Source organism: Opisthocomus hoazin, chromosome Z (genome assembly GCF_030867145.1).
Source record: "Opisthocomus hoazin isolate bOpiHoa1 chromosome Z, bOpiHoa1.hap1, whole genome shotgun sequence".
Classification (NCBI taxonomy): Eukaryota; Metazoa; Chordata; class Aves; order Opisthocomiformes; family Opisthocomidae; genus Opisthocomus; species Opisthocomus hoazin.
Window position 1 is genome coordinate 47,187,593 of NC_134454.1, and position 27,356 is coordinate 47,214,948.

The 27,356-nt window shown below is 40.0% G+C and overlaps 1 protein-coding gene across 1 annotated transcript in view; it reads right to left on the minus strand.

The window, feature by feature from the left end:
* Positions 1–27,356, minus strand: part of LRRC2 (leucine rich repeat containing 2) — a 95,401-nt gene that overhangs the window by 53,706 nt on the left and 14,339 nt on the right. The window contains exons 3-4 of the mRNA XM_075411126.1: positions 19,115–19,325; positions 6,824–6,980 (exon numbers count right to left, since the gene is read on the minus strand). Coding sequence (XP_075267241.1) covers positions 6,824–6,980; positions 19,115–19,325 — 368 coding nt within the window. The remainder of the gene's footprint in view (positions 1–6,823; positions 6,981–19,114; positions 19,326–27,356) is intronic.

Genomic DNA, 27,356 nt, shown 5'->3' on the forward strand with positions numbered 1-27,356 from the left:
CATTATTACAATTATTGCATCAAAGTTCATTTTCTTAGATTCAAACATTCATTTTCCATAGTTCACTGTATCAAATAGTTTATGGGATGCCAGTTAGACAATATCCAATGCTTCAAACTCAATCATCTTCTCAAAAGAAAGACAGAAATGAAATGAGATGGGCACAACCTGCTTTTCCTTTATAAATTTTCAATTTCAACCTAGTTTCCATTTAGCTCCATGTCTCTAATTACTCCTTCCTCTAAAAAACTGTTTAAAATTCCTATAAGCAACAATCTACACAAGGATAGAATTAGGTTATACGAGTTGCTCAAATGCTAATCCAGGTTACAGCTTGAGATCTTTTCTGTTCTCAGATAAAACGAGTAAGACTGTCACTCCCTTTTTGCCCTGGACCTGTTAAACAAGGCTGCTAGGCTATTTATGTCAGAGAAAGACATACATGAATATACTTCTATAAGACAATATTCATAACAATTCAAGATTCTCAAACCCAGGTATCTCTGCTGGAGTGCAAATTTAGGGAGCAATGAATCCCTAAATAACCTTCAAACTCATAGGCATTGTCAGTAAAGATTCCAGACATTCTCACTCAGATTTGGAGTTTATTGCAATAACAGCTGGGGGGCGGGGGGGTGAGGAAGTGCTAAGGCAGCATGAATGACTTTCGATACCCTGTAAATCTGTATTTAGGGGCTTATTTATACTTCCTTGGTGCAGAAGTTCTCCACTATCCTAGACACGGTGCCCAGCCACCACTAAGCTTCATGAGAATGCAATACAGCCATTGAGGCAGTTTTCGGAGGGGACAGAGGAGGTGACACCCCCTCACAGTTGCACAAATGTAGAACAGGATTTGACCGCCACACCTGCCACCTATACATTGAAATAATACTTAAGCACGTCTTCTGAATTAAAAGTAGTAATAATAAAATTGTTGCTGCTACAACACTGTTGTTAACTATGCATAACGGTACCAAATTTTCAGTTCTATAAAAAATGCACATTAGGGAGTTAAACAGCTAACATCTCTTTGTTTTCTGAGTAGAGGCAGTAAAAGCAGTAAAGAAAGCCATGGTTTCCCTGGCAGTTTCACAATTAAGAATATTTTATTTTTAAGTGAGAGCTGCAATGCCACAGTTTTTGCCTAAGATAGTGTTTGTTCCCAGTTAGGAATTTTAATTAGCTATTTAAAAAAAATTAAACCAGTAATTAAACTCCATAATTTCTGAGGGGCTATATAGCATAGTAATAATGGTAATGCAACTTCACCATTTAGACAAGCCTACATTAGTGCTCCTAACAAGGTGTCTAAGACAAAATACAGACAGTCTTTATTATATAAGGAACCCATTCAATGCAAATGCATATCCACTTGTATAAACTGGAGTAAAACGCAAAGCAAATTTTTGCATTGATCTGCAATGATCTGATAGCAGCTTCCTATGGGCCAAGACAAATATTTCCAGTCTTCTCTGCTGAATCAGTGACATTGGCTTTGATTTAGCTGAAAGATTACATTGATGTTGATGCTTAGAGGTAATAGGTAAAACAATTTTTTTTTTTTTTACTTCTACTCAAAACATCCAAGCAAAGGAGGGATGAAGACTTCCTGAATTCCTTTTCCATAACAAAATTTGCAAAACCTTTTTTTGCTGCTGACGCTTAGAAAAGCTGTAGCACAGTAACATATTGACCCTGGGCGGGTTAAATTTCAATCTTTAACCAACCTTCATGCATTCAATTAAAAAAAAATTAAACACGCAGAGAGAAATTGCAAGTGACTACTACAAACAAAAAGTAAAAAGGATAAAGCTTGGGATCTCGTCCTGTTGTCAGAAGAGTATTAATACAATGTAAGGGGAAAACAAAAAAAGAAGATTTACTTGTAGTAAAATATGAAGAAGTTATTGTGATATGAATGGCAGAAAGACATACCTTAGGGGAAAAAAATGTAGGGTGAGGGTCTACTGAAAAGGCTGAAAAGACAATTAATGAAAACAAAAATGCAATGAGCTGAGCTGAAGATATTTTGGTAGATCAGAAATTCTGTAGAAAAGTACGTGACTTCCTTTTTTCATGTGAGCAATAAAGGTGAAACATGGACTCCAATATCCCCAGGGATGCTTAAAAAAGGGTGTATCTCCCAACAGCAAAGCAGAGTCTCTAAGCTGTAAAAAAATTCGTGATCTTCAGAAAGAAACATGGAGTGAATTGTCTGGGAAGAGCAGAACAATACATTTGGATCGCCTTAAAAACTGAAAAAGCTTCTTCTTGGATAAAACTTTTCCATCATAACCAGAATAGTGTGCACAGCCTCAAACACTCCCACCGTGACCCAAGTGAATACTGAGAAATAAACCACAGTGTTTGCTAATACCAATCTGCTCTGTGTAAGAGTATGTTCTAAAATTGTTATATGTAAAGTAGTTACATAAAGCAATATGACAAAGACAATAGAGAGCAATCTTTCAGCAAAAATAATTTATGTAATGGGTAGTTCCCTTCACAGTATTTGTAGTCTGAGCTCAGTACCAAATAGTACCATTTAAAATCCTTTCAAGAAATTCAGCTTGATAAAGTACTGGCCCTTGCAAGATCCAGTGATGCTGAAATTTGTTAGACTATGTTTATGTTACATTTTAGTACAATATTCCTATTTTTGATAGCTTAAGCAAATGAGTAAAAAATATTATTTCCTCTCTAGCTGGTTCAATAAAAAGTATAATTTTGTACTTTTGTGATGCACTAACCAAGGGTTAAAATTTGAGGACCTTACCAGCTGTTCCAGTATGAGCAAGCCATCATCTGAGCAGCTAGACTTAAAGCAACTGGCATCCTCCTAAAAACAGTCAACTTGCAAAAAATGTGTTTACTGCTTTCCCTTTGAACATGGAATTTAAAGAGAATTTCCCTCAGTTGTATACATGACTGATCTGTTGGACAAATAACATTCAGTACTGAATAAATAACAAGGGTAAGAGATGAGTTTGCAACTCCTCAGAACTAGACTGCGTTTAAACTGAGAATATGTATTTTCTTCTTGGAAACTCACACATCAGCATACTGGGAAACTTATTAATAGAAAAAGTTATTTTAGGTATCTAGAAGTCATATGGAACTGTATTACTTATAGTTTTCCTTTCAGAATTAGGAAATTGGATTAATGGTGTGCACAAATGAAATTTTATATGGTGAGGTAGGGAAGAAATAAAAAAAAATCCCTGTGATTTCTTAATATGTCTCAAAAGCACAGTTATTTTTCCTCTTAAATATATGACATATCAAAAAGTAAGAGATCATAAAGAGGTACAAAGATTTTATTAACAGCTCTTTGAGATGTTCTCTGATTAATTTGTGGGCAAAAACTCCTGACACAGCCTCACTATCCCACTCCATCACAAAAGCTTTGGCATCGCATGAAAATGCAGTTCACTGCTTCCTATGTGAATATGGGAATATATTCTACTGGAACTTCCAATTATAGCGATTACTAATGTACTAGCACTAACTCATAAACAGCAGCTGCACTGCAGCCACGCAGTCAGAGCCAGAACTGCAAACTCACCTAGAAGCCATTGCCAGAGAAAATCTCTCAACTACACCCATGCTGATGAATTTTTTCTGTCAGTCGTGGGCAAATCAGACCTGACAACTTTGAGTCAGACAGCAACTCTATTTTGCAGTTTTCTCCATTTTTGTACACTTGCTTCTCATGAAAGTATTTGCTATTCCACAAAAATCTGTCTTCTGATCCAGATTTGATCTGTTCAAGTGCATAGGTGACTATAGCTAAGAATGTGATTTGAAATATCTGAGAATCGATTCAAGCCTTTGTCCTCTCTCAGTCAGAGCGGAGCATTCTCTTCTAAATCAGGTAAAAGAGGAATATGAACTTCAGTTCCTGCACATATTTTAGTCCCGACATTGCTATTGCAGCAATACTTTTTTTTTTCCACTGAAAATATTCTTATCATCTCCTGTTCTTCCACACCTTTAAAGCCCTCCTGTGAGAATCAAAAGCTGTCCAAAAATGGCCCACCAGTTTAGCTTCTGCTGGATGATTTGTTGGTCTAAACTTGGCTTCAATACTGTCTGAAGATTAAAGACTCAATAGTATGCATGTCACTGCCAACTTCAACCATCTGTCATTACTCTCAAGTATGTTTTAGCTGTGATATTTACCTACTTGCTGGTGTTTTGTAAGCAGAACACAAGATGATGAATACCTCAGCACTTAGCCTTTCCAGAGACCTTACCTTCTGATTTAGCACCCAGCCCTCACTCCCGACTTAGAGAGAGCTCCCAAACCAATCCCACATCAATTATTTTCCCTGTGATAATCTAGCAGCTGGATGACTAAAGTATGAAAGATTTCATTCTGAAGCAGCATCCAAAAACTTCAAAATATCCAAGACCCTTATCGAAATTATGAACATTTCCAATGCATATTGGTGTCTATGTCTATATGCATGTGTAGTACATGAAATAAAAGCATAGCCATTCGCAAGAATACCACCTTACGAGCCGACTAAGAAAGCATTGTAGAAATTGAGATAAAAACTGCACTGTAATTTATGCCAGAACAAGAAGTGCAGTTCCATTGATGACTAATAAGTGGTCTATCAAGACAGAAAACTGAAAATCATTACACAGTTTTAGCAAAAGTGCCGAACAGTTCACAGTCCTGGTGTGGCTTTTTCAATTATCTCTTTTTAAACTACCTTGGTGAAGCTGTGTCTTTCTCTGGATAGGCTAGAATTATTGCTGTGATGTGGAATTATTTTATAAATAGCATCTGCAGCTAACGAAATGTGTTCATTTGGTTATACAGTATCTCAAAGGGAAAGACTCAAATCCAGGTTTCTCCAGATGAGTTCTTAGTACAGTCATGCCTGCTCTCATTTAATGACTTTTGAAAAAAACCAAAATCTGAACTAGAGTTCACTGCTAAGAGGAGAATGGTGAGTGCTATAGCACTGTGCCTGAGGCAGGACCTACGGCAAACCATTTTCTAATATTCACTAGCCCTTCCAGTCAAACATTTACATAAAAAAGCAGCAACAATAACACTGAAAAGAAGAAAGCAATACCTTGGGTATAAGATGGAGGGATGAGACTATTGGAGGGAAAGTGAATAAATGGGAACAACATGAAAGATGATGATGATGATGATGAGCGGAAATCACATCAGTTAAGTGCAATTGAAAGAACAGTGATTGTTTCGATTGGACTTCATGATCTTAGAGGTCTTTTCCAACCTTAATGATTCTATGATTCTACTAGAAGCATTTGAAACTTTCTTCCTTGTTTGCCAAGAAGGGTCTGATATGGCATCTACATTACTCTCTACAGATAACTGGTTATGCTAGAATGATCCGTTTTTGCGCCGTTGTTCCAGACACAGATTTTACTAGCATTCATAGTCACTTTTTCTTGGGGATCTTTTTCATTAATGATGCACAATATTACAAGAAGAAAGAAAAAAACTTCTTTAGCCTTTACCTGTCTCCATTATTAAGCAGCGACCCCTTAAAACCTTATATTTGGTGATCTAGGGTAGCCTCTGTATAGGAACTATGTCCTTTCCCCTTTCTTCCACACCTTCTAGTAGAAGGTGTTTGTCCATTAAACTCATTGACCCACCTGAGTTCTATGGTCAAAGTGCTGACAAAACAGTTAGAGTTTGGTTTATGTCCATTATCGCCTGCTTGTGTCTTTTTCATGATTTGTTAGTGTATTCTGCTGCTAGGCTGAAACTGTAAAATATACCTCGATGTCAGTGGGAAATGTTCTGTGCAAAGTAAATAAAGCAAAAGCATTAGTGTTACTCTACTAATAGAGTAGATAAAGAGTACAAAAGAGTAGAAAAGTCTAGCACTGATTTCTGTGTTTCAATGTGGTCACCCACTTCCTGTTTTTCTTAGTTCAATCTATGGTAACTACGGAGGTGGATGTTTTAGTCTGCATCTTTTTTTTCAAAGTTGTTACCTCATAGTGTACATAAGGAATACCAGTCACGGGGAAAGCTTAGGACTACTGCATTTTAAAACAAAAGCTGAGGTATTAGTACACCTGGTTGCATGGGCTCAACTAGGGGGGCCTCATAGTGGACATAGTATCTTCACCCCTCAAAGACACCACCAGTTACAGAAACAATTTTCCTTGTAAGAGCAGAAAATCCCTATCAAACCATTACAGTCTTTCAAGCAATCTTTTTACATTGTAAGATCAGAAAACACAGGAGAGCCAAACATTAATATTCTTGTTATTCATAGCTCAAATAGGAAAGGCCAAAGTAAGTAAGCATTAAGAATTTGTTTCTCTAAAAACCCTCATGTTATGTTGGATATACCATTTTATTAAATGGCGATCATTACTGAACACATTACAAAATTAAAAAGATAGATTTTATGCAACATTATATCTTTTTATTCCTTTTTACTACAATCTTATGTTTCAATTAATCTTGTTTGAGGTTTACGGTTCTGTAACACTTCTAATTTTTCTTAACCTGTAAGGAACATAAAACACCACCTGCTCTCAGGAAGAACTTGAATGCAAGAAATAGTTGCATTATAGTCAGATAACAAATATGCGTAAGCTTTTGCCATGTTTGAGCCATACTACACACATGGTGCTGCATACAATTTGGCAAGTATAATTCCAGCCAGAGAGCTGTGAAAATGTAGAGATTGTTTGCTGGAAACAACAGAGAAGACAATTATCAGTAAATGAGTAAGAATATCCATGGAAGCTCCTTTCCCCGCAATATAGTTAAATAGCATAAATATGATTAGCTGAATATCTTGACACAACTTACCAATTTCCACTGGGAGATGGCTGATTTGATTTTTTGACAGCTCCAGTACTCTCAGATCTTGAAATAATGCAATGTAAGCTGGAATGGTTTGTATCAGTGTGTTGCACACATGCCATTCTTTCAGATAGATCTGTTCTTTGAGAGAATCTGGGAATTCCTGTAAGTGAAATAATAACTGGTTAATAGAAAGCATCAAGTTAGAATTTTATTCTACCTGATTTCTAAATACAGGGGTGGAAAATTCCAAGCCAAACCTCAAAACTTTGTCTTGATTATCTTGACGTAGAACCAGCAGTTTGCCAAACCCTCATAGGAGCTGTTTGCTTTTGAAGATCATTGCAGCTGTCATCACATACTGATTTTTTAACTGCTAATGCAACCGTTTTGCTCTAAAACTGAAACCTGTTTGAAGCACTCAACCTGTTTAGTATCTTCCATATTACCTCCTTTATCCAGCTGGAGGATTTTTTTAAAATTCATTTCAGTGCTTTAATTCATAGATCAAGATGTAGTAAAATTGCACACAGATCAGAAGAGTGGGTGTATGAGACTATTTAAATAGGGTTTTCCACCAAAAAAAACCCAAAAAAAGTGTGACTGTGTTCTTAATACCTGCCAATATTTCAAAATTTGTTTGCCAAGATGGAACAGAGTCCAAGAAGCAGACAAATTTCAGACAGGATACACGTATATCATCTTTTGAAAGTCTGTTTTCAAATAGGTGACTTAACTTCTTAGTAATTTCAGCAACATTTGGAAATTTTTATTAAATTTCTTTAGGAAGAATACAAATACTGAATTTTTGTATCAGTCCACAATTGAAATTAATTCTTGCCTTAGCCGTGCAGAATCTTTTTCTTTAAGAACTCTAGTATTGTTCCAAATACACAGCAAATAAATTTGTTTCTGAGCAATTTTCAGGCTATTCTATTTGTCAAAAATCTCCAGTGTAAAACAGTTACTGAAACTAAAAATTTTAAAGCCTTTAATTCATACAAAATTGCTGTAGTTAATGGGTATGCAGTTCAGATGTACACATCTTTGAATTATGTCATCAAATTCCTTTACCCTGAAACAGACAAACATGAGTTCAGAAAGTTGGAGGTCAGATTGTTTAAACTCCACTTGCTAAAGCCGCGCAGAATTTACCAGTCTGTCCCGGGTTTTATACCATTGTGCATTGGTAACGTGTGGAATAAACAGTCTGGATGAGGTGCTATCACTAACTTTGCTCCATGAAACAGATGTAAGGGTTTCAGCCTCTAATTCCTTTATAACTTCCAAATTTGTTACCTGTGCATGAAGAATACAACCAGCAGGAATTACCAGTTTTTATACAGAGTACATTGCCCACTTTTTTTCCTTTTACATTTCATAGATCCCCCAAGACATTAACAAGTGTGATGCATTTTAGCAATTTTTTTTATTAATTCTGAGTTTCTGAACTAGAAATAGTGCTATTTAACTCTTAGCTAATTTAAAACATGTAATTGTAATTAAAGATATACTTGGACTGTTGATCTTAAGCTGTTCTTTGGTGGTTGCTGCCTCAAATTTAAGTTCTTTTCAAATTTACACATGCAGACACTTAATGTATATATGTAGTTCTGTCTTGTTATCTGCCCTTCCATATTGGATATGGATCATTTCATTTCTTGCTTCGTTTTCCCACTAGGTACATATTGCATTGTGATCCATCTTCTACATTTGTCAGTTTATGCTAGTTAAAAAATCAAATGCCTGAAATGCCTCAGGGCTGGTAATGAGAAATCTCTCCAACTTTCTGGAGCAAGTTTCCACTCCTTCACCTTCAGTGCTGCACTTTTTTCCTGCAGCAAAATCAAAGAATAAAAAACAACTGCAAATTCAGTTAGTATTGTCTTTCCCACCTCTGTAGAATTGAAAATGCAGCACATAAGGGACAGCATTTAGCTGGAGTGTCATAGATGCCACTATAGGGAAGAACTCTGATTCACAGAGAAAGAAGATGTAGAACAGTCAAACTGCAGGGAAAAAGTGCCTGAGTAGCAGACGCCATTTTCCACTTTATTTCTGCACTGTCCAGGTCTGTCTTTGTGTTTCTACTGACCTACTGGTTTCTGCACCTCGTTGTCACGACCGACCATCTCCAGCTCCTTAGTGGCAGATATAGCAGGGAGCAAAGGGGAACACTTGCCCCTGTGAAGCCAACAGACTTGCTCTTCTCCCGTATCGAAGGGGGTACCTCACAAACTTTTCCTTGCTACATCGAAAACAGTGCAGCACACAAAGCACTCTCTCAGACTAAGACCAAAATCCTTCATAATTTTAGAAAAATTAAGCCAAAATATTTTAACAATTATTTATGCTTGACACAAAAAAGATTTTTTTAAATATTTTCTGTTGTATTAAGCATAGTTTAAGGCACCAAGATATCCTTGTGCAGCCATTGAAACAAATTCAGACATGACTTCAAAAGAATGGAAGCAGGTTCCACTCTTCTACCAATTGCCCTGACTTACTTTTCTTTCCTGAGTTTATTTCTTTGTAGCTTCTAATCGTATTTACAATTTGCAAATGTAAGTTTACAAATACTTTGCTACAATATGTTTTTTAAGCATTCTCCATCTTACAGTACATTTTATTTGTGTGCTGAAACATAAATTAATGTGATATTTTACTTCATTTACAAACTAGATAGGGATGGGAACTGAAATTTGCACAAGATTTAGGTTTGCTTTACTTTCTGATTCCCTTGTGTTATTTTGTAATCTTCTGCTACCACGCTAAAGCTGGCAGCCTGCTAATAAATTGTTCCATGAAGACTGACACTTGGAAGGTAGCCAGTCTTTTGCCTTCAACAGCAAAACAATACCTCAGACTCCTTTGATTTTTGGGAAGGAAAAAAGAAGTATTAAAAGGAAATAAACAGCAAACCTACAACCATTCTTGATTATACTGTTTCTAAGCAGGAGAGAACTTACCTGCTAGACATGAGCGTGAACCAAAACTGTTATCAAACCTCTGAGAAGTTTCAGTTCTGTTTTTTTTCCAGCTCTGTGGTTATATCTGTCATGGGCCAAACCAAAACCCTGGATCCAAATCTCCCTCATCTTTGAGAAAGTTTGGAGCTAGTTCCAAAATTAGTATGTCTCAGGGCCCTGTATTACCTGACTGGACCAGGAATTTTATATGTTTTGGGGAAAAAAATCTCTGAAACTTATTTTCTTTTGTCCATTCAATGCAGCAATTCTACCTGACCCTTTGTGGCAAACGAATACCTCACTGTCACTAACAGTTGGGAATCACAAACGAAATTCTCTGTTTTCTGTAAAAATACACAAAATGATAGATGATAAAAGTGGGAGAATAAATAAAAATGGAGCAGTTAATTTGCAGCCTTCTTCTGTGAAGAAACGCTATTCAAGAATGTCATGATTTATGAGTAAAAATTTTTACCATCACCAATTCCTTTACTTGTGCACATTTGACATTAAAGTTGTTTAAAGTAGGTATGCCTTCAAGTCCTCTGCTTAGGTAAAGCAGTGCAGCCAAGTACAGTCCTGCTCTGTATTTAAGTGAACATCATCACCTTTCCTTTGCCAATATCACTACCAAATATTCAAAAAGGCATTTTTCCTGAATTTTTTCTGAAAACCATTTAAAATTCACTGATCCATTAGAGAATAAACATTCATTAGTTAGGAGCAGAAATTAAACACTCAGGGGGGAAAACAGAGTTAAAGAGAATTCACTGAAAAAAAGTATATGAATATTCATAGCATTGTTTTGCCACAGTTTTCACGCTGCTGTAATACCAGTGCTATTTCTATGAAGAACTAATTTAATTCAGTAGATACAGGTTTACATGTACAAAGGATCTCAATAAAGTGTTTCATCAACTCTCCATCATTCTCTCCTAGGCAACCGATTCAAACACATAATTCAAGAATCCATATTCCTTTTACAGCTCCTTTACATGGTGGGTTTGCCTGGAAAACTCCCAAATAAACAAAAAGGTTTTCTGAAACATACCTTGGGAACATATAATACTTGTGGTACAGTACACCATTCTCATGCAGTGAAGTCCTAAGGGTTTTGCAAACAGAAGAGGATTTAGGAGACTCCCTCCTGGGGCAATACAAGCGGGTTCTGCTCATTTTTTTTATAAAGAAAAGCAAAAATCCTGTCTGATTTCATTCACAACATCAGATTGTGAGACTAGCCCACTTGTTATTATTAGACCTATTCTTTCCCCAGTACAAATATTCATTCACTACTGTTCCCAGCCAGCAGAAATACACCACACAGGAATGTAGACACTGCAGTCTAAATATCTGGTTGGTGTGCAAAAGAGGAGGCAAGGACCACCAAACCTGAAGGATGTTGTCACAAAACTCCTTCCAGGTGGAGCTCTGACAGACAAAGGTAAAACTATCTCATTACTGCAGTTATCAACCACTGTCCACAGCCAGAAGCTAACCACCCCAGGCTTCCATGGCCATACCAGTACTCAATTTACAGGAGGACTTTCAGACTCAGAAGGACTCACTGAGTATACGTTCTTCAAGCATAAAGGCTTGATACTAATTCTACTTACAGCGTTGTAGTTCAGAAGACTTGCACTAAGTTAGTGTGACAACTGTTTTGACATGAGATGTCTAGAGGCCCAAATTGCATGTCTCAAAAAATTAGACTAAAAGTGAACAGTAGCTAGTAAGAATTAATGATCTGCAAGGAATTATGTATCTCCATAAACAGAATACAATTCTTCAGAATTCATATACTGTAAAATCAAGCCCTACTCTCTTTAGCTAGTACTCTGTGCCTATTTGTCTAATCTAATATTTGTTGTATGAGCTTTATCTTTCCTCAGATAGGTTAAAATAACTACTTTACAAGTACAAGGAACAGTGGGTCTCCATCTAATGAAAATCAGCTATCACAGAATCACACAATCACAGAATGGTAGGGATTGGAAGGGACCTCTGTGGGTCATCTAGTCCAATCCTCCTGCTGAAGCAGGGTCACCTACAGTAGGCTGCACAGGACCTTGTCCAGGCGGGTCTTGAATATCTCCAGAGAAGGAGACTCCACAACCTCCCTGGGCAGCCTGTTCCAGTGCTCCGTCACCCTCAGAGGGAAGAAGTTCTTCCTCATCTTCAGACGGAACTTCCTGTGCCTCACTTTGTGCCCATTGCCCCTTGTCCTGTCGCTGGGCACCACTGAAGAGAGCTTGGCCCCATCCTCCTGACACCCACCCTTCAGATATTTATAAGCATTTATTAGGTCCCCTCTGAGCCTTCTCTTCTTCAGGCTGAACAAGCCCAGCTCCCTCAGCCTTTCCTCATAGGAGTGATGCTCCAGTCCCCTCACCATCCTTGTAGCCCTCTGCTGGACTTTCTCCAGTAGCTCTTCATCTTTCTTGAACTGGGGAGACCAGAACTGGAAACAGTACTCCAGATGAGGCCTCACCAGGGCAGTGTAGAGGGGAAGGAGAACCTCCCTCGTCCTGCTGGCCACACTCTTCTTGATGCACCCCAGGATCCCATTGGCCTTCTTGGCAGCCAGGGCACACTGCTGGCTCATGGTTAACCTGTCGTCCACCAGGACACCCAGGTCCCTCTCCGCAGAGCTGCTCTCCAGCAGGTCCACCCCAAGCCTGTACTGGTGCATGTGGTTGTTCCTCCCCAGGTGCAGGACCCTGCACTTGCCCTTGTTGAACCTCATCAGGTTCCTCTCTGCCCAGCTTTCCAGCCTATCCAGGTCACGCTGAATGGCAGCACAGCCTTCTGGTGTATCTACCACTCCTCCCAGTTTGGTGTCATCAGCAAACTTGCTGAGGGTACATTCTAACTCTTCATCCAGGTCATTGATGAACAAGCTGAACAAGACTGGGCCCAGTACTGACCCCTGGGGGACACCACTAGTTACCAACCTCCAACTAGACTCAGCGCCGCTGATGACAACCCTGAGTTCTGCCATTCAGCCAGTTCTCAATCCACTTCACCAACTACTCATCCAGCCCACACTTCCTGAGCTTCCCTAGGAGGATATCATGGGAGACTGTGTCGAAAGCCTTGCTGAAGTCAAGGTAGACAACATCCATGGCTCTCCCTTCGTCTACCCAGCCAGTCATGTCATCGTACAAAGCTATCAGATTGGTCAGGCATGATTTCCCCTTGGTGAATCCATGCTGACTACTCCTGATAACCTTCTTTTCTTCCACTTGCTTGATGATGGCCTCCAGGATAAGCTGCTCCATCACCTTTCCCAGGATGGAGGTGAGGCTGACCGGCCTGTAGTTCCCTGGGTCCTCCTTCTTGCCCTTTTTGAAGATTGAAGTGACATTGGCCTTTCTCCAGTCCTCGGGCACCTCTCCTGTCCTCCAGGACCTCTCAAAGATGATGGAGAGTGGCTCAGCAATGACATCCGCCAGCACCCTCAGCACTCGTGGGTGCATTCCATCGGGGCCCATGGATTTGTGGACGTCCAGATCGCTTCAGCGATCCCTCACACAGTCCTCCTCGACCAAGGGAAAGTCGTCCTCTTTGTAGGCTTCTTCTTTTACCTCCGGGGCTTGGGATTCCTGAGGGCCAGTCTTAGCACTGAAGACTGAAGCAAAGAAGGCATTCAGTAGCTCTGCTTTCTCCGCATCCTCCGTCACCAGGACACCCGCCTCATTCAGCAGCGGCCCCATATTGTCCCTAGCCTTCCTTTTGCTGCTGATGTAGTTGAAGAAGCCCTTCTTGTTGTTTTTGACATCCCTTGCCAGCTTCAATTCCAGGTGGGCCTTGGCCTTCCTCGTCGCATCCCTGCATGCTCTCACCACGTTTCTGTACTCTTCCCAAGTGGCCTGCCCCTCTTTCCACATTCCATGGACCTTTCTCTTCTGCCTGATCTCTGCTAGAAGCTCCTTGTTTAACCATGCAGGTCTCCTGCCTCCTTTGCTCAATTTCTTTCTCAGGGGGATGCATTGCTCCTGTGCATGGAAGAAATGTTGTTTAAAGAGCGACCAGCACTCATGGACCCCGCTGCCTTAGAGAGCCCTGGCCCACGGGATTCCTCCCAGTAGCTCCTTGAAGAGGGCAAAGTCAGCCCTCCTGAGGTCCAAGGTTTTGATCCTGCTTATCGCCCTGCTTCCTCCACGCAGGATCCTAAACTCGACCATTTCATGGTCACTGCAGCCGAGTCTACCTCCGGCCTTCACATCCTCCACCAGTCCCTCCTTGTTTGTAAATACAAGGTCCAGCCTTTCCTTGTTGGTTCCTCCAACACTTGCATCAGAAAGTTATCATCAATGCTCTGTAGGAACCTCCTGGATTACGCCTGCCTAGCTGTATGGTCTTCCCAGCTGATGTCAGGGTGGTTGAAGTCCCCCATGAGAACCAGGGCCTGTGACTGTGAGGCTGCTTGCAGCTGCTTGCAGCTGCCTGTAGAAGGCGTCATCAACCTCCTCCTCCTGGTCAGGTGGCCTGTAGTACGCACCCACCGTAATGTCACCCGTGTGAGCCTGTCCCTTAATTCTAACCCACAAGCTTTCAACTCGTTCCTTATTTGTCCCCAGGCCAAGCTCAACAAATTCTACTTGCTCCCTCACATATAGAGCAACTCCCCCACCTCTCCTGGTTGGTCTGTCTTTCCTAAAGAGTCTGTAGCCATCTATGACAGCATGCCAGTCATGTGAGTTGTCCCACCACGTTTCTGTGATGGCGACCAAGTCGTAGCCGTCCTGCTGTATAATGGCTTCCAGCTCCTCCTGTTTATTGCCCATGCTACATGCATTGGTGTAAACACACTTGAGCTGGGCTGTCAATCTCACCCCTGGCCTTGGCACGCCAAGCCTAGGCTCATCCCTAGTGAGCTGGGCAATATCCCCTTCCCCCTTCGAACCTAGTTTAAAGCCCTCTCGAATGAGCCCCGCCAGCTCGTGGCCAAGAATTCTTTTTCCCCTTTGAGATAGCTGCGATGCACCTGTCGCCAACAGGCCCGGTGCTGTGTACACCTCCCCATGATCAAAGAAGCCAAAATTTGACTGATGGCACCAGTCCCTGAGCCACCTGTTAACCAAGTGGGTTTTCCTGCCCCTTTCAGTGCTGTTCCCTGCCACTGATGGGATGGAGGAAAACACCACCTGCGCCCCTGATCCCTCAACCAGTCGCCCCAGTGCCCTGAAGTCCCTTTTGATGGCCTTGGGACTTCTTTCTGCTATCTCGTCCCTGCCAACCTGCATTACCAAGAGGGGGTAGTAATCAGAAGGCCTCACCAGACCAGGGAGTTTCTTCGCAACATCCCTAACCCGGGCCCCAGGGAGGCAGCAGACTTCCCTGTGGGATGGGTCCGGTCGGCAGATCGGGCCCTCTGTTCCCCTCAGAAGGGAATCACCTATGACAATGACCCTCCTTTTTTTCTTAGTTGAGGCAGTCATAATTCTTGGGGCTGTCTGACTCGTTCTAGGCAATCCCTTGGATGGAGCCTCACCTTCACCCACATCCTCTGTGGCCGGTCCCTCACGTTCCAGAGCCCCGTATCTGTTGCTTAAGGGCAACTGGGCAGGTGAGGGAGGCCGGGGAGAGATTCGCTTGCCCCCCCGAGCAGGGACCCGTTTCCATTCCCCCCCATCTCTTAGGCCCCCTCTTTCTGCTCGGTGGCAAGAGGGTAGGGGCTTCTCTGCTTTCTGTGGAGCCGCCTCCTGCTGCCTCAGCCTCAGGGAGGGCAGGGTGCGGCTCCACCAGTCGATCTCCCTCTCACACTCCCGGATGCTCCTCAGCCTCTCCACTTCCTCCTTCAGCTCTGCCACCAGGCTGAGCAGGTCATTCACCTGCTCGCACCAAACACAGCAGTTGTCTCTGCTGTCCTCCAGTATGAGCGCCAGGCTCAGGCACTCCCTGCAGCCAGAGACCTGGACACCTGCGTTCTTGCGTGGGGCCTCCATCTGGGTCCCCACACTCCTTCGAGCAACAGCTTTACCACGGGTGGTAACCATGGCTAGAGTATCTCCTGGAAGAGCGATGCCCACTACTTGAGTTGCCAGAAGGGGGCGGCTGCACCCTGCCAGTCGCCTTCCCCGCTCGCCCTGCCTGCGCGAACTGCCGCGCGAACTGCCGCGCAAACTGCTGCGCCGCTCCCGGGCTGCTGCGCCGCCTCTGTTTGCCGGCTCTGTTCGCCCGCGCTCCCTGGGGGCTGCTCTTATCCGTGAGGGGGTTTGGCCGCTGTCACACTCGACTCCGCCCGCGCTGAGTCAGAGCTGCCGCTCGCTGGCACCTCCCGCTTTCCCGCTCGGGGCGGGGCTGGGGTCTTCTTTCTCTCTCTCGGCGCTTTTTGCCGCCTCGCCGCTGCGGTTTTGCCACTGGAGAAAGGGTCCCTCGGCGCGAGCCTCTGCTCCAAAGCCCTTCACCTTCAGTAGCTTCATGTCATTTCAATGACATTTGAGAGGTGGGAAAGAAGTGGCACAGAGGTCCTGAATAAAGGAATTACTATTAGGAATTCAAAATGCGTGATCTGCTCTAATTTTCTACCTTAGAAAGATTCTCAGAAGGAGATCCGAGGTGATTTTTGAAAAAGCACCATACAGCTGGTTTTCAAAATAGTTGTCCAATCTATACCCATATATGATGGAGTGTTTTACAAAACCCATTTTTAACCTCGTACTCAACAATGCAGAATCAGTGGGCCAGATTCACTGTTATGCTGTATAGATATGAAGCATGAGACAACAGCGTCTTTGTAACATGTCTACATTTTTACCATTTTAACAGCCTGGGCACTGATTAGTGCCCAACAGAAGCTACCATTCTAATCGACTGTGATGTTACAAGTAACACCATTAGTTGATTTGTGGACGCAGTTCATCAGCTGTTGAAGTTTCCAGTGAAAGTCCTTGCAATGAGATTATGGGAAGGATGCGGTAAAGCCCCTCGCTTTGATCCTGAAAGATGCCTATGCAGGGGATTACTCCTCTGTGAGACTTAGCTTCATGGCATCCAGAAAGAGAACAGGTATAGCCCAGAAGCAAGCCCAGTTCTCAAAATTGAATCTGTAAGTCATACCAGCAGCCTACTCAGATTTAGCTATTAACTGTCTAGAGGATCATTGATGAGAGGAAAGGGGAAATATAATAGAAATACTTATCAGCTAAAAGCAAGTGAGATAGTGGATTCAGCAGCTAGCTCCCAAATGGACATTTCACAGGGCTGTGCTGTTTGCTGCTGCCAGTGGTAATGGCCAGCCAACAGCAAACCAAGCAAGTTATGTGCCTGTAAAACAGTACAGGCTATCCCAGCTCTGACTTCTCCCAGTGTCTGAGTGCTTAATCTTCCAAACTTTCAATTCATAGATGTATTTGTGCGCAATACACATTACAAAGACTAAACCACAACTGATACCAGAACTCCGACAATATACAAGGTTCCCTAAGAGAACTATCGCATGTACACAGATCTTTCCACAGGTAAATTGACAGCCTGTGCAGCTTTGATTGCATCACCTGCAGATTTTCTTTGCCAAACTGAACTTTTTTGTAGGAGAGTAATAAGGGAAAAAAGTGTCCTGTCTGATCCTGTCATTAGTTTAGAAGCAGCAGCTGAGATTAAAAGAAAGCAAAAGAAATGTTATGATTTCTATAACTGATACAATTTTTACAAAATTTCTGCAATAATAGGAAATAAATTTCTGAAAGAAGTGTATCAAGTAGATGTTCCGATTTTTTAAAAAATTTTCAGCTGTTAGAGACTGGCAGTGTTCTTCGATTTTGAAGAAGCATGGTTCTTTGCTAAATAAAGCAGCTTTGATTTCAGCTTTGTCTGCAGACACCTGGCAGGCCACAGTATCTTGCAGAAATAGGAAGCCAACTTTAAGTGGGCTGGAGCTGGGCAATGAGGCACGGTGGTTTTATCACATGGCTACACTGAGCATTTGATACAGACAGAATCAAAGCACATGGTGGTTAGGAGTGTACTGCTCAAGGTGGTATAACATACAAAACAGTACACTGATACCTCTTAAACGTGATCTTCCAGCATGCCAAATTGAAATGAAATGCTCTGGAAAACAGAGCAAAATACATGTATATGATTTTGCCTCCTAATGTAAAGCCTTGTTTATGGTGACAAAACAAAATGTTAGCAATTTGGCAAAAGAGAATAAACAACAGAAAAGTTGCTCTCTGACGCCTTATGCACTGAAAATATTTGCAGTTGCTACTATACCAGTGTCTTAGGAGCTGTAATATCTCTTTTTCTTCTCCTAACACACCTACAAAGTTTACAACACAGGAAAGTGTCCAGTAGAAGGCTACACAGCTTTAACATCATTTTCAACATCCAAGGTTCTTGAAAGATGAGACGTTATAGCTCTCCAGCAACGAATTCTACCATATAAAAGACTGGCATTGGTTGAAGAAATACTGTCCTTACTAGAGCTGGACAGAAACCCAGGTTTTTCTATTTTCCAGAAATTTCATCTACTTTATATTTATTCAGAAAAGAACTAAAGCCAGAAAAAAATGAAAGCTGAAAAAGAAAACACCTTCACATTTAAGATCAAATCTTTGACAAAGATATGTTTCAGGTCAACCAAAAGAATTGTTTTAGTGAAATTTAGCCACTTTATTGACTGACTTTTTAGTTTGCATTTTTGGTCACGATAGTCTCAAAAATATATTTCAAAATTATAAAATACACAAAAGTCAAAATTCTAATTTCCCTTACTCATTAATAAAATAGTGTCTATTGAAAATACATATCAGCCAAATCTTTAATAACTCCAGAAAATTTCAGACCAGCTCTAATCCACCTTTTGCTGAATTTCAAAATAGCATTAATTCAGAGCTTACTTCCAAACTGCTATTTCACATCAAACACAATTGCAAGTAAAAAGTGCTTTTTTCAGCAAGACTATTTTGGAATAATGCTAATACTAGCTTTGATTTGAACAGAGCTTGAGAAATATGCTATCCCAACATTAGAGCAAGAAGACAGATCTCCGAGTAGTGGAAGACATCAACAAGTCAACAAAGATGAATATTATTTTAATCTCTTTCCATCCATTGGGGAATTTCAGAGAATGAAACTTTATTGCAATATGATTGCTTATACCAAATTTTTGAGAGGGCTAAATTACATGTATCAGTAGAGAACTTAAAATAAGCATATAAGAAAACTAAACCACTAGTTCGGGGTAAGACAGGTAATGCTTTTGCCACTTCTAACACTGTGAAAAAGCATCAATTTCATATGCTTTTGCAAAAAAGAGTCATAATGCTAAGCTACACAAACTCTTTAAAAATAGAAGCATATTTTCCATCATATTTACCATCCACTGCTCTCCAGAAAGCTGAAAAATAAACTTGTTTCTTGTTTTATTTTCTTTATCTGACAAAGCATGCCTCTTCTGGAGCTGTGGAGCCTTTCCATAAGTGTCCAGGATCTTCTCATCAGTGTTTACAAAGCCATTCTTTAGGTATTTTGATTGAGGAATGCCTTTCTTCCGGCACTCTAGTATGAAATTCCATTCCTGCTTTATCCTGAAATAGTGCCAAAAGGGTTTATGTGAATCATCTGAAACAATATGGCAAATAAATCTTTAAGCCTGATCTTTATTTGCACAAGCATTTAACAAAATATACTTATGCACCAAATCTATTGACAATTTAGGGGGAAAAAAAAAAATAAAGAAAAAGGCGTTCCTGGAGTCACGCTTAGATTTTCTGGACTTATCTATACATTTCATATGAGCAGGATTTCATTTACTAACTACAGAGACACCCAGGGAATAACGAATAAATGGAGACTGAGCACACCGTCACAAAAAAGAGTATTTTGTTTCAGTAGGGTAGGAAATGTATTTGTTCATCTATGTAATTTTGTTTGTATATGTTATTTATATATACGTAACATATATAAACAAAAACAAGGACCTGGTAATTGTTCACAAGATTTTTCAATTGGAAAGAAGTAAATTTATAAAGTAAGAATTGAAAAATATTCCTTTTTCCCTTCCCTTTCTTATTGAAATATAATAATCTGTTTTCATTGTTTACACGTTATCTTCCAATATCATCTTAGAAGGTGGAGGTAAAGGTCAAAGTTATCACATGCGAACCAATTTCAGATTCAATTTCAGTGTAACTTTAGGCTCACGTTCAGGGCAAACTTTTATCCATATAACCTCAGGTGCAAATTCAATTTGATATAATTAAGCATTGCCAAAGCACATGCTTTAATTTAAGAGAGATTTATTTCAGCTTAGTCAATTAAGGAACAGGTTGATTTACTGAAGCAAGCCTTCCTTCTACCAAAATAAGACTCTGCAGAGCCCCTTGCTTCATAAATCTGATCTCATGTCTTGAATACTAAGTTTTTGTGGTACATGAGATTCATAGGCTGATCTCCACCCTCTGGCAGAAATTTTAAGCTAAAGACTTGAAGAAAACTGACAGGTGAAGAGGGGCACAAAGTTTAGGACAATGTGCCCCCTAGAGAAAGTAAAAAATGACATGTCTTAGAAAGAGAATCAGATGCAAGTTTGTAAAGTTCAGGTAGGCAGTAACAAAACCTGTATACAGATTCCCAGCTAACTGTGGGATTTTCTCTAAAATGCTAAGACGTTAAAACGACACACGAAACAGAATGTCTGGTTTTAAGTCACATACAAAGAAATCAATTGCAAACTTAGATGCAAGAAGCAGTAGATTTTGCATACTCGTAGCAAGATATAAGATAGAAACTGCAGGGCAGAGTGTATTTATGGGAATGTGATAGCGTAGATTAAAAGCCATATTTGAATCAATGCTATCGAAATAAATCTTTAGGGATCAAAACTGCATGCCTAAATAGGAAAGGTATTACCGAGACAGCTGTAAACCGCCCAGCACAAATTGTGGCTCTTACTGAAACCTTAGGGTATGTTGGAGAGACCTGAAAGCGGAGAGCACAGCAAGAGCAGGAGACTTCAGCTATCAGCATACACACAGCACACTGACACACTGCAGACAATATACTCTTTTGGAAACTACGTATGACTCTTTATCTGAGCAGCTAGCCTGAGAGACCACAAGAGGACCTGATTTAGTTTCAGGGAGCAGCACACTGTACATGGGTCGTCAGAGAACTACAGAAAACGCCTTCTGTAATAATGACTGCAATGTATTCCCACTAAACTTCCATATAAAGAGAAAATAAAGAAAAATATCTTCTACAAATATTTCAGAAGATGAGCTACATATAACAGTGAAGTTGGTTAAAAGTGCTGTTCACTGGCAGACTGCATGAAGACAGCATGTCAGAGTAAGTACATTCTAATGAAGCCACTGCAAGGATCTCTTCATCCCCTGATCTCCAAAAAGAGAAAAATTAAAAAAGATAAAATGGCATGTTCAAATGAAGAAATGAGAAGGTATTACATGTTCTGATAAATGAAGTGCAAAAGCACAAAAAGGCAAGTGAAGTCACTTTCTGCAGGTATACAAAAGACTAGGAAAATGATTTCTAGGGTATCAGAAGCAGAAAGCCTCTCAGAGAGACTGTGGGAGCAATAACTTGTCAAGGTATGAAAGGAGCAGGGAAGGAATAGTTAAAGAAGAGAGCTGCAGAAAAGTTACTTATACTTAGTTTCCGTTTGCATTAGAGACATCAGTATGCTTTTTACAAGTAAGCATCTGGAGGACTTTGTGATGTTTAAAGTGTCAGTAGAGCAGATGAGAATGAAAAAATACATATTTGAAGTAAATTTTCCAGTTTCTTTCAGTGTCTAATTTTGGAATGCTTTATACCACAGCGGGCTGTGATATGTAGACAAGTTAGGAAGAAAAAGACTGGACAGACAGAAAACATGTCCAGCAACACGTTCAGCTCGGGGAGTCCCTGTAGGGGTACTGAAGCTGCTATTGTAGTCAAGCATGAGTCCACCACCAAACCACAACGTCTCAAAATCTTTTCTGAAGCCACTTGATATAACAAAGACAATAAAATAGGTTAGAGCAGACACAGCTCCTTAGCTCATTTCGTGACCCTTCAGCATGCTGCATCTGATACTGCTGGTTAGAGAGGGAGAGACACCTGAGCACCTGATTGCACTAGGAAGCCCTACCAAAGGGTATCCCCTCCAGCTGCAGTCCGAAAGCGCTCAGATGACACAATTTTCTGTACTGGCAGACATGAAAGTTGAAACACCTCTTTCAGGTGCTTTGACACATGAACCAATTCAATTTTTAGTGTTGATCTTGCCTATTCAGTCTGTCATTTGAACCCCAAAGACTACCATCACAACAGAAAGCACACAATCCAATAGCAAGCAATCGCTAGGAAAAGCTACAACATAACACTTTCATATACTATAAGAAAAATAAACAGGCCCAAACCACCTAGTCATCTTTTTTCTAGAAGTCATCTACCAGTATCATAGCGAAATAGCTATAAAAGCTATGTAGTACTGTGGGAGGTGGGAGAGAATTGAAGTGGGCAGGGGGAAAAAAAAGAGTTGATTCAATTGCCAAGGAAGAGAAAAACAGAAGAATCTGAACCATTAAAAGTCAGGAACTGAAAAAGACCAAAACCCTGGCATTTTTTTTTCTAAAATCTTCCAAATAATCCTAGCTTTACTTACCACTGCTGTACTGCTTTTCTCACATCCTCCTCCAGTCCTCTACACACAGCTTTTCTGTCCCTCTCTGAAGCTTAACTCTGCATTACTGCCCTCTCATTTCCGTGGAATGCCTTGATTTTCTACCAAAGCAATAAACATTTGATCTCAGCACATAATTCAATGCACTGAAAAAACTTGCCCCCAAGATTCTTTTCTTGTATTCATTGCTCCTCCCTCATGCACAAAAAATGACAGACTCTCTCCTGGCAGTATAAATTCTAAGAACATTAGAAACTCAGCAAACAGAAAGAAGAGGTCAAAAAGTCTAACTCTTGATAAAAAGTAAGGCATTGAGCTACTCTACCTCAGTGCTGGCTCTGTCAAGTAGACCCCAGGAACAAAAGAGCAAAGGGCTCAGGTCTCAAATTCTACTCTCTCACAACAAGGAATATAGAAAACAGCAAGAAAGGAGCTAGATTAAAGATGACAGAACAAACTGTCCTCTGACACTTTGCTGATAACAGATACAAAACACAAATCTCAGGAGGTTATGACACATTGTTAGCCACATGAAATAAAATGCACATAACAAAAACCGCTGATAACCAAATTAGTCAGTGAAATATTGACCTCAGAAGAAAGACAAGCATTAAAAATTAAACCTGATTAAGAAATCTTACATGGATACCTTGCACTGATGTGGAAATCCCGTGTCAAATTTCTTCTTTACTGATACACTAAGTGATGGCAACATGGTCTGTTAAGCTTTTAAAGAATGCCCACCTACTGTCACCAGGCTAAGCGCTATGTATGAGCACGTTTTGAACAGATGGAAAGTGAATTAATAATGAAGCAACAAACATGCATAACTTTGTACATTACATCTCAAACTGAAAACATGATACCTCCCAAGGGCAGCGGGTCCAAAACTTTACAACCCCTGCTTATACCCTTGGGGTACACACTAACCAAATGAACCAATATAAGCCTTCCTGGTCTAGCGGTGTGACTTACAACAATCCCATATGTATCATTACGCAAAGATTTCAAAGCTGTAATCAAAGTGATTTGTTCAGCTACATGGCTGTCACTCAGCTCTGTCATTGTCTAAAAATTGAGATGATGGTACTTCTTAAAGGATCTTTATGAAAATAAATGCCATTTTAAGTCTCCCCTTGGTGACAATCCTCAAATAAAATAGAATTTCCACCACACTTGTCATACCTGGAGGCTATTGTGTAAATCTTAAGGAAAGACAGGAAAGGCATCTAAACCAGTGATTCAAACAGGAAAAAAAAATGAATCATACCCACACAAATAAAATCAGCCTTCAAATATACTAAAATACTTTTAGAGAAATTAAATTTATGATATTCGCACTTTAAAGGCTCCTGACAGTCCACAAACATATTTTCACATATGATAAACAAATAAGTTGGTTACAAAATCACAGCTTCCCTGAAGATTATGTCTTTTTATTACTATTCAGCAATAAAATAATTTGTTCTTCCTTTAGAGCTTGATCGAACAGCTGCAATCATGTTAAAGGCACAACTACTATTTTCAATGTTCAAATAATGAGTGTTTGTCAAGTCAAGACTAATTTAGGTGGGAGTCTGAACACTAAAATGTGTTTTCTCTGGACATGTACTCAAATGAGATCTAAGGTTCCAACTCAGCTAACTATTCCCGTATTTCCATTTCAATCATGCAAATAGTCCAACTCTTTCTAAAAAAGGATGATTGCATGCTGCTGACGTTTGTCAAAAAAAAGTTATGTTTCATACCTTTATATCTGTAACACAAACACACACCTGTCACTAAAGCAGACTGTAAAAGGTACAGAGGAAAGGTTAGTTCTGGCAAGCTATTTCCCAATACATCGCTGCTTTTCATAAATTTTCAAGACAATACACTGTAGATATGAAACAGAATCAGCAGAAAAATGGAATATTCAAGTATTTCCATTTTGCTTAGCACTGAACTTGTCTTCAGGTAATCGTTCCCCAAACATTACTTCACTACTGGAGTATAACTGCAGCAAAGAGATTTAATAGCATATAATTTAATTTTTTTAGTATAAAGGATATAGAAGTTCCTTGCTCGGCATTTCAGATTCTCCAGCAAAATCACTGATCTAATCAACCTGATGCAAAGAATTACTGTAGAATAAATTCAGTGACTGGACCCTTCAGAGGAGTGACCAGCTGGGAGAACAAGAAGTTTACATCAGTAAGGATTTCAGAGCTGTGCCAGTATATAAGGAATAGCTGGGTTTCTTGGAATGGTTCTTCCTTCTGCAGTTACCCACTGTCAGTGTCCTGTTAGGAGGTCATGAGTTAAAGCCATGCTTCCTAGGTAAAGAAAGGAAGCTTCATTAGATGACACTGTTTCCTCTAAATCAGGATGGAAGAAACAGCCGGGACACTACATGGTGACACTAGTTTAGTACTCCTGAGTGATGTTTAAATCAGATTCACTAGCCGCACAGGATCGTGAAATAATCCTATGGAATTTTTATAAGAGCAGTACCGCTAAACTGGACCTCAGCCCAGACTAATATTCCTGATGGATGAGTAACGGTTGCTTCAGTTTCAGTTGGATTGGTTTAATTCCGGTCCCTCTGCCAGGCTCTTCCATGAATTATAAAGCATTGTGGTGGAACCGAAGCTTTTATCTTTCAAATCATCTTCATGCATCAAATTCGATGCAAGGTCTCTATGTACAAATGCCTGAGAACACAGGCAAATAACTTAAGTGGTTATTAGTGCTGCAGATCTACTCCCAACTTGTTGCCTATAATTTGTATTTGGGGCTAAAAACTCCCAGCTTGGGTTTTAGTCTTGCTGAGAAAAATTTCTCAAATGGGCATTAAGTGTGAGAATAAAGATAAACATCACAAATAAAATCTTAGTTCAGGTACAAATAGAGTTATAACACTGAAGTCTGGCAGAAAGATAAAGACAGATCTGTTTTATTAAACAAACACATAAACTCTCAGTGAAAAAAGTCATTGTCTGCCTGTAGAGTAAAAGTTTTCTTTTGACTTTCAATATTCAGAAAGTGTATAGCTCAGAAAAGTGATACATGGGCATTTAGCTAGCCAGACCTTGAGAAGAAATTTTTGGAGAAGAGACACACTGGAAGAGGTGGCTGAACAAACTGTAATCTTTGCCACATATTTGGTTGGTGGACAGGGGAGACTGTGCCATTTCACAGCAAAGATTTAGATAGCTAATCTGGGCAAACAGCTCTGTCATTTCCTCACTTGAATGCTTAATTTGTCAGCCTTCACTTTCTACCTTACCTGCTTTTCACACAGAAGATAAACATGTTGCAATCCTTCAAAAAAAAAAATCTAACTGTAAACTTTCCCTCTTTTTCCCTTTCCAAAAAAAAATGACAAGTAGAAAGGAAACATTAATGAGGAAAATCATACCACATCAAGTTAACCTGACAGCGTTCAGGATTTCAGGGTACAATATAAGGTTGTTCACCACTACCAGAATCTAGAAGGTGAAATATAAAACAGTGCTATAAACACAAATGTCATTCCGTAATACAGACATTCAGAAACATGTATATGATCACAGAAAGGTGCACATTTTTTGTAACAGCTGGCGTTTCAGCTCTGGGAGATTTAGAAAAGGCTTCTCTGATGGCATTAAGGACAAGAAGTAAAATGAAATTACTCCTGCACAACTCTGTACTATTTCTTTTTTCTTTATACTCAGTTGCTGGTCTATATGTGCCCCCACAGAAGCAGGGGTTCCTTAAACTGCTGTACCTTCACAGTCCCACCAAATCAAAGGGGGAACAGAGGACCAAATTATCTCCACCCAAAGTGATCTCATACCAGTATCTCAGAGAGTCAGAAACGAGATTCTCACTAGATTCTCATTTGACTGTTCTCCAGAATCAGCTTTCACTGGCTACCTGCTTAAGCGTCTGTTCTAGACCTGTAAAATCCCAAAAACTTCACAAGCCTTCACCACGAATGCAAACACAGTTCAAACTTTACATTTGTTTGTGAGGTTTTCCTCTTAGAAATTCTTCAGTCAAAAAGGAGAAGTATTTCATATTTAAGCGCTTACTGACCCTTCAAACACTAAATTACCTTGCCTCAAGGCAAGTAAAGTTCCCTAGAGGTTAATTGAGAGCTTTGCCTCAAATAATACATACTGCATTTCTCTACATATTATAAGGTCATTTTACATACCAACACAGCTGATAAGGAACTGCACAATCTCAAGGGCATTAGAGAATTGTAACCTTTTCGAGAAAAAATGGATTTTGATTAAAAAAAAAAAAAAAGAAAAGCAGCCTCAGCAGGCCAGATTCCAAACTCATCCTTTACATGAGTATATTTGCAGAGAAACTCTATTAATTTCAGCCCTACTTGCGAATTCACTCTGGCTGCTGGCAAAAAGTAAATATCTAGAATCTTAAATGCTAGAATGCAGTCTTCAGTTTGGGAAACTGCCTTCTTTGAATGTGTTTTTGGAATTATCATTCTGGCCCACTATTCTTTCCAAAATACTTTCTTAGCGGTACTTGACAGTGAGTACTAGCATTCATTTCAGTGGACCTATCAAACAGTGGCAAAATTTTAATCTCCGAGTAGAATACCAGAATTTGGTCACACATGGAACTCACTAATGAAATGTATTTGTACAGCGAAATATAATTTCTATTAAACATTTAATTATAATTATGATTTTATCTATACTTCCATACTAACAACAAGAAAAATCTTGTCCTATTTTTGGCTCAACCTTTGGAAGCACTGAAAAGCATCTAAGAAATAACTTATGATCTGACCTTTAGGACCTAAAGGCCAGTGGTCACTGCAAACCTCATAGAAAAAAAGAGGATTAATCTTGTGACTGAATTTTGCATTTTACTACCAGTATTTTTAGGACTTTGACCACTATTCTGCCAGCTTTATCCATTTTATGAAGCCTGCATCATA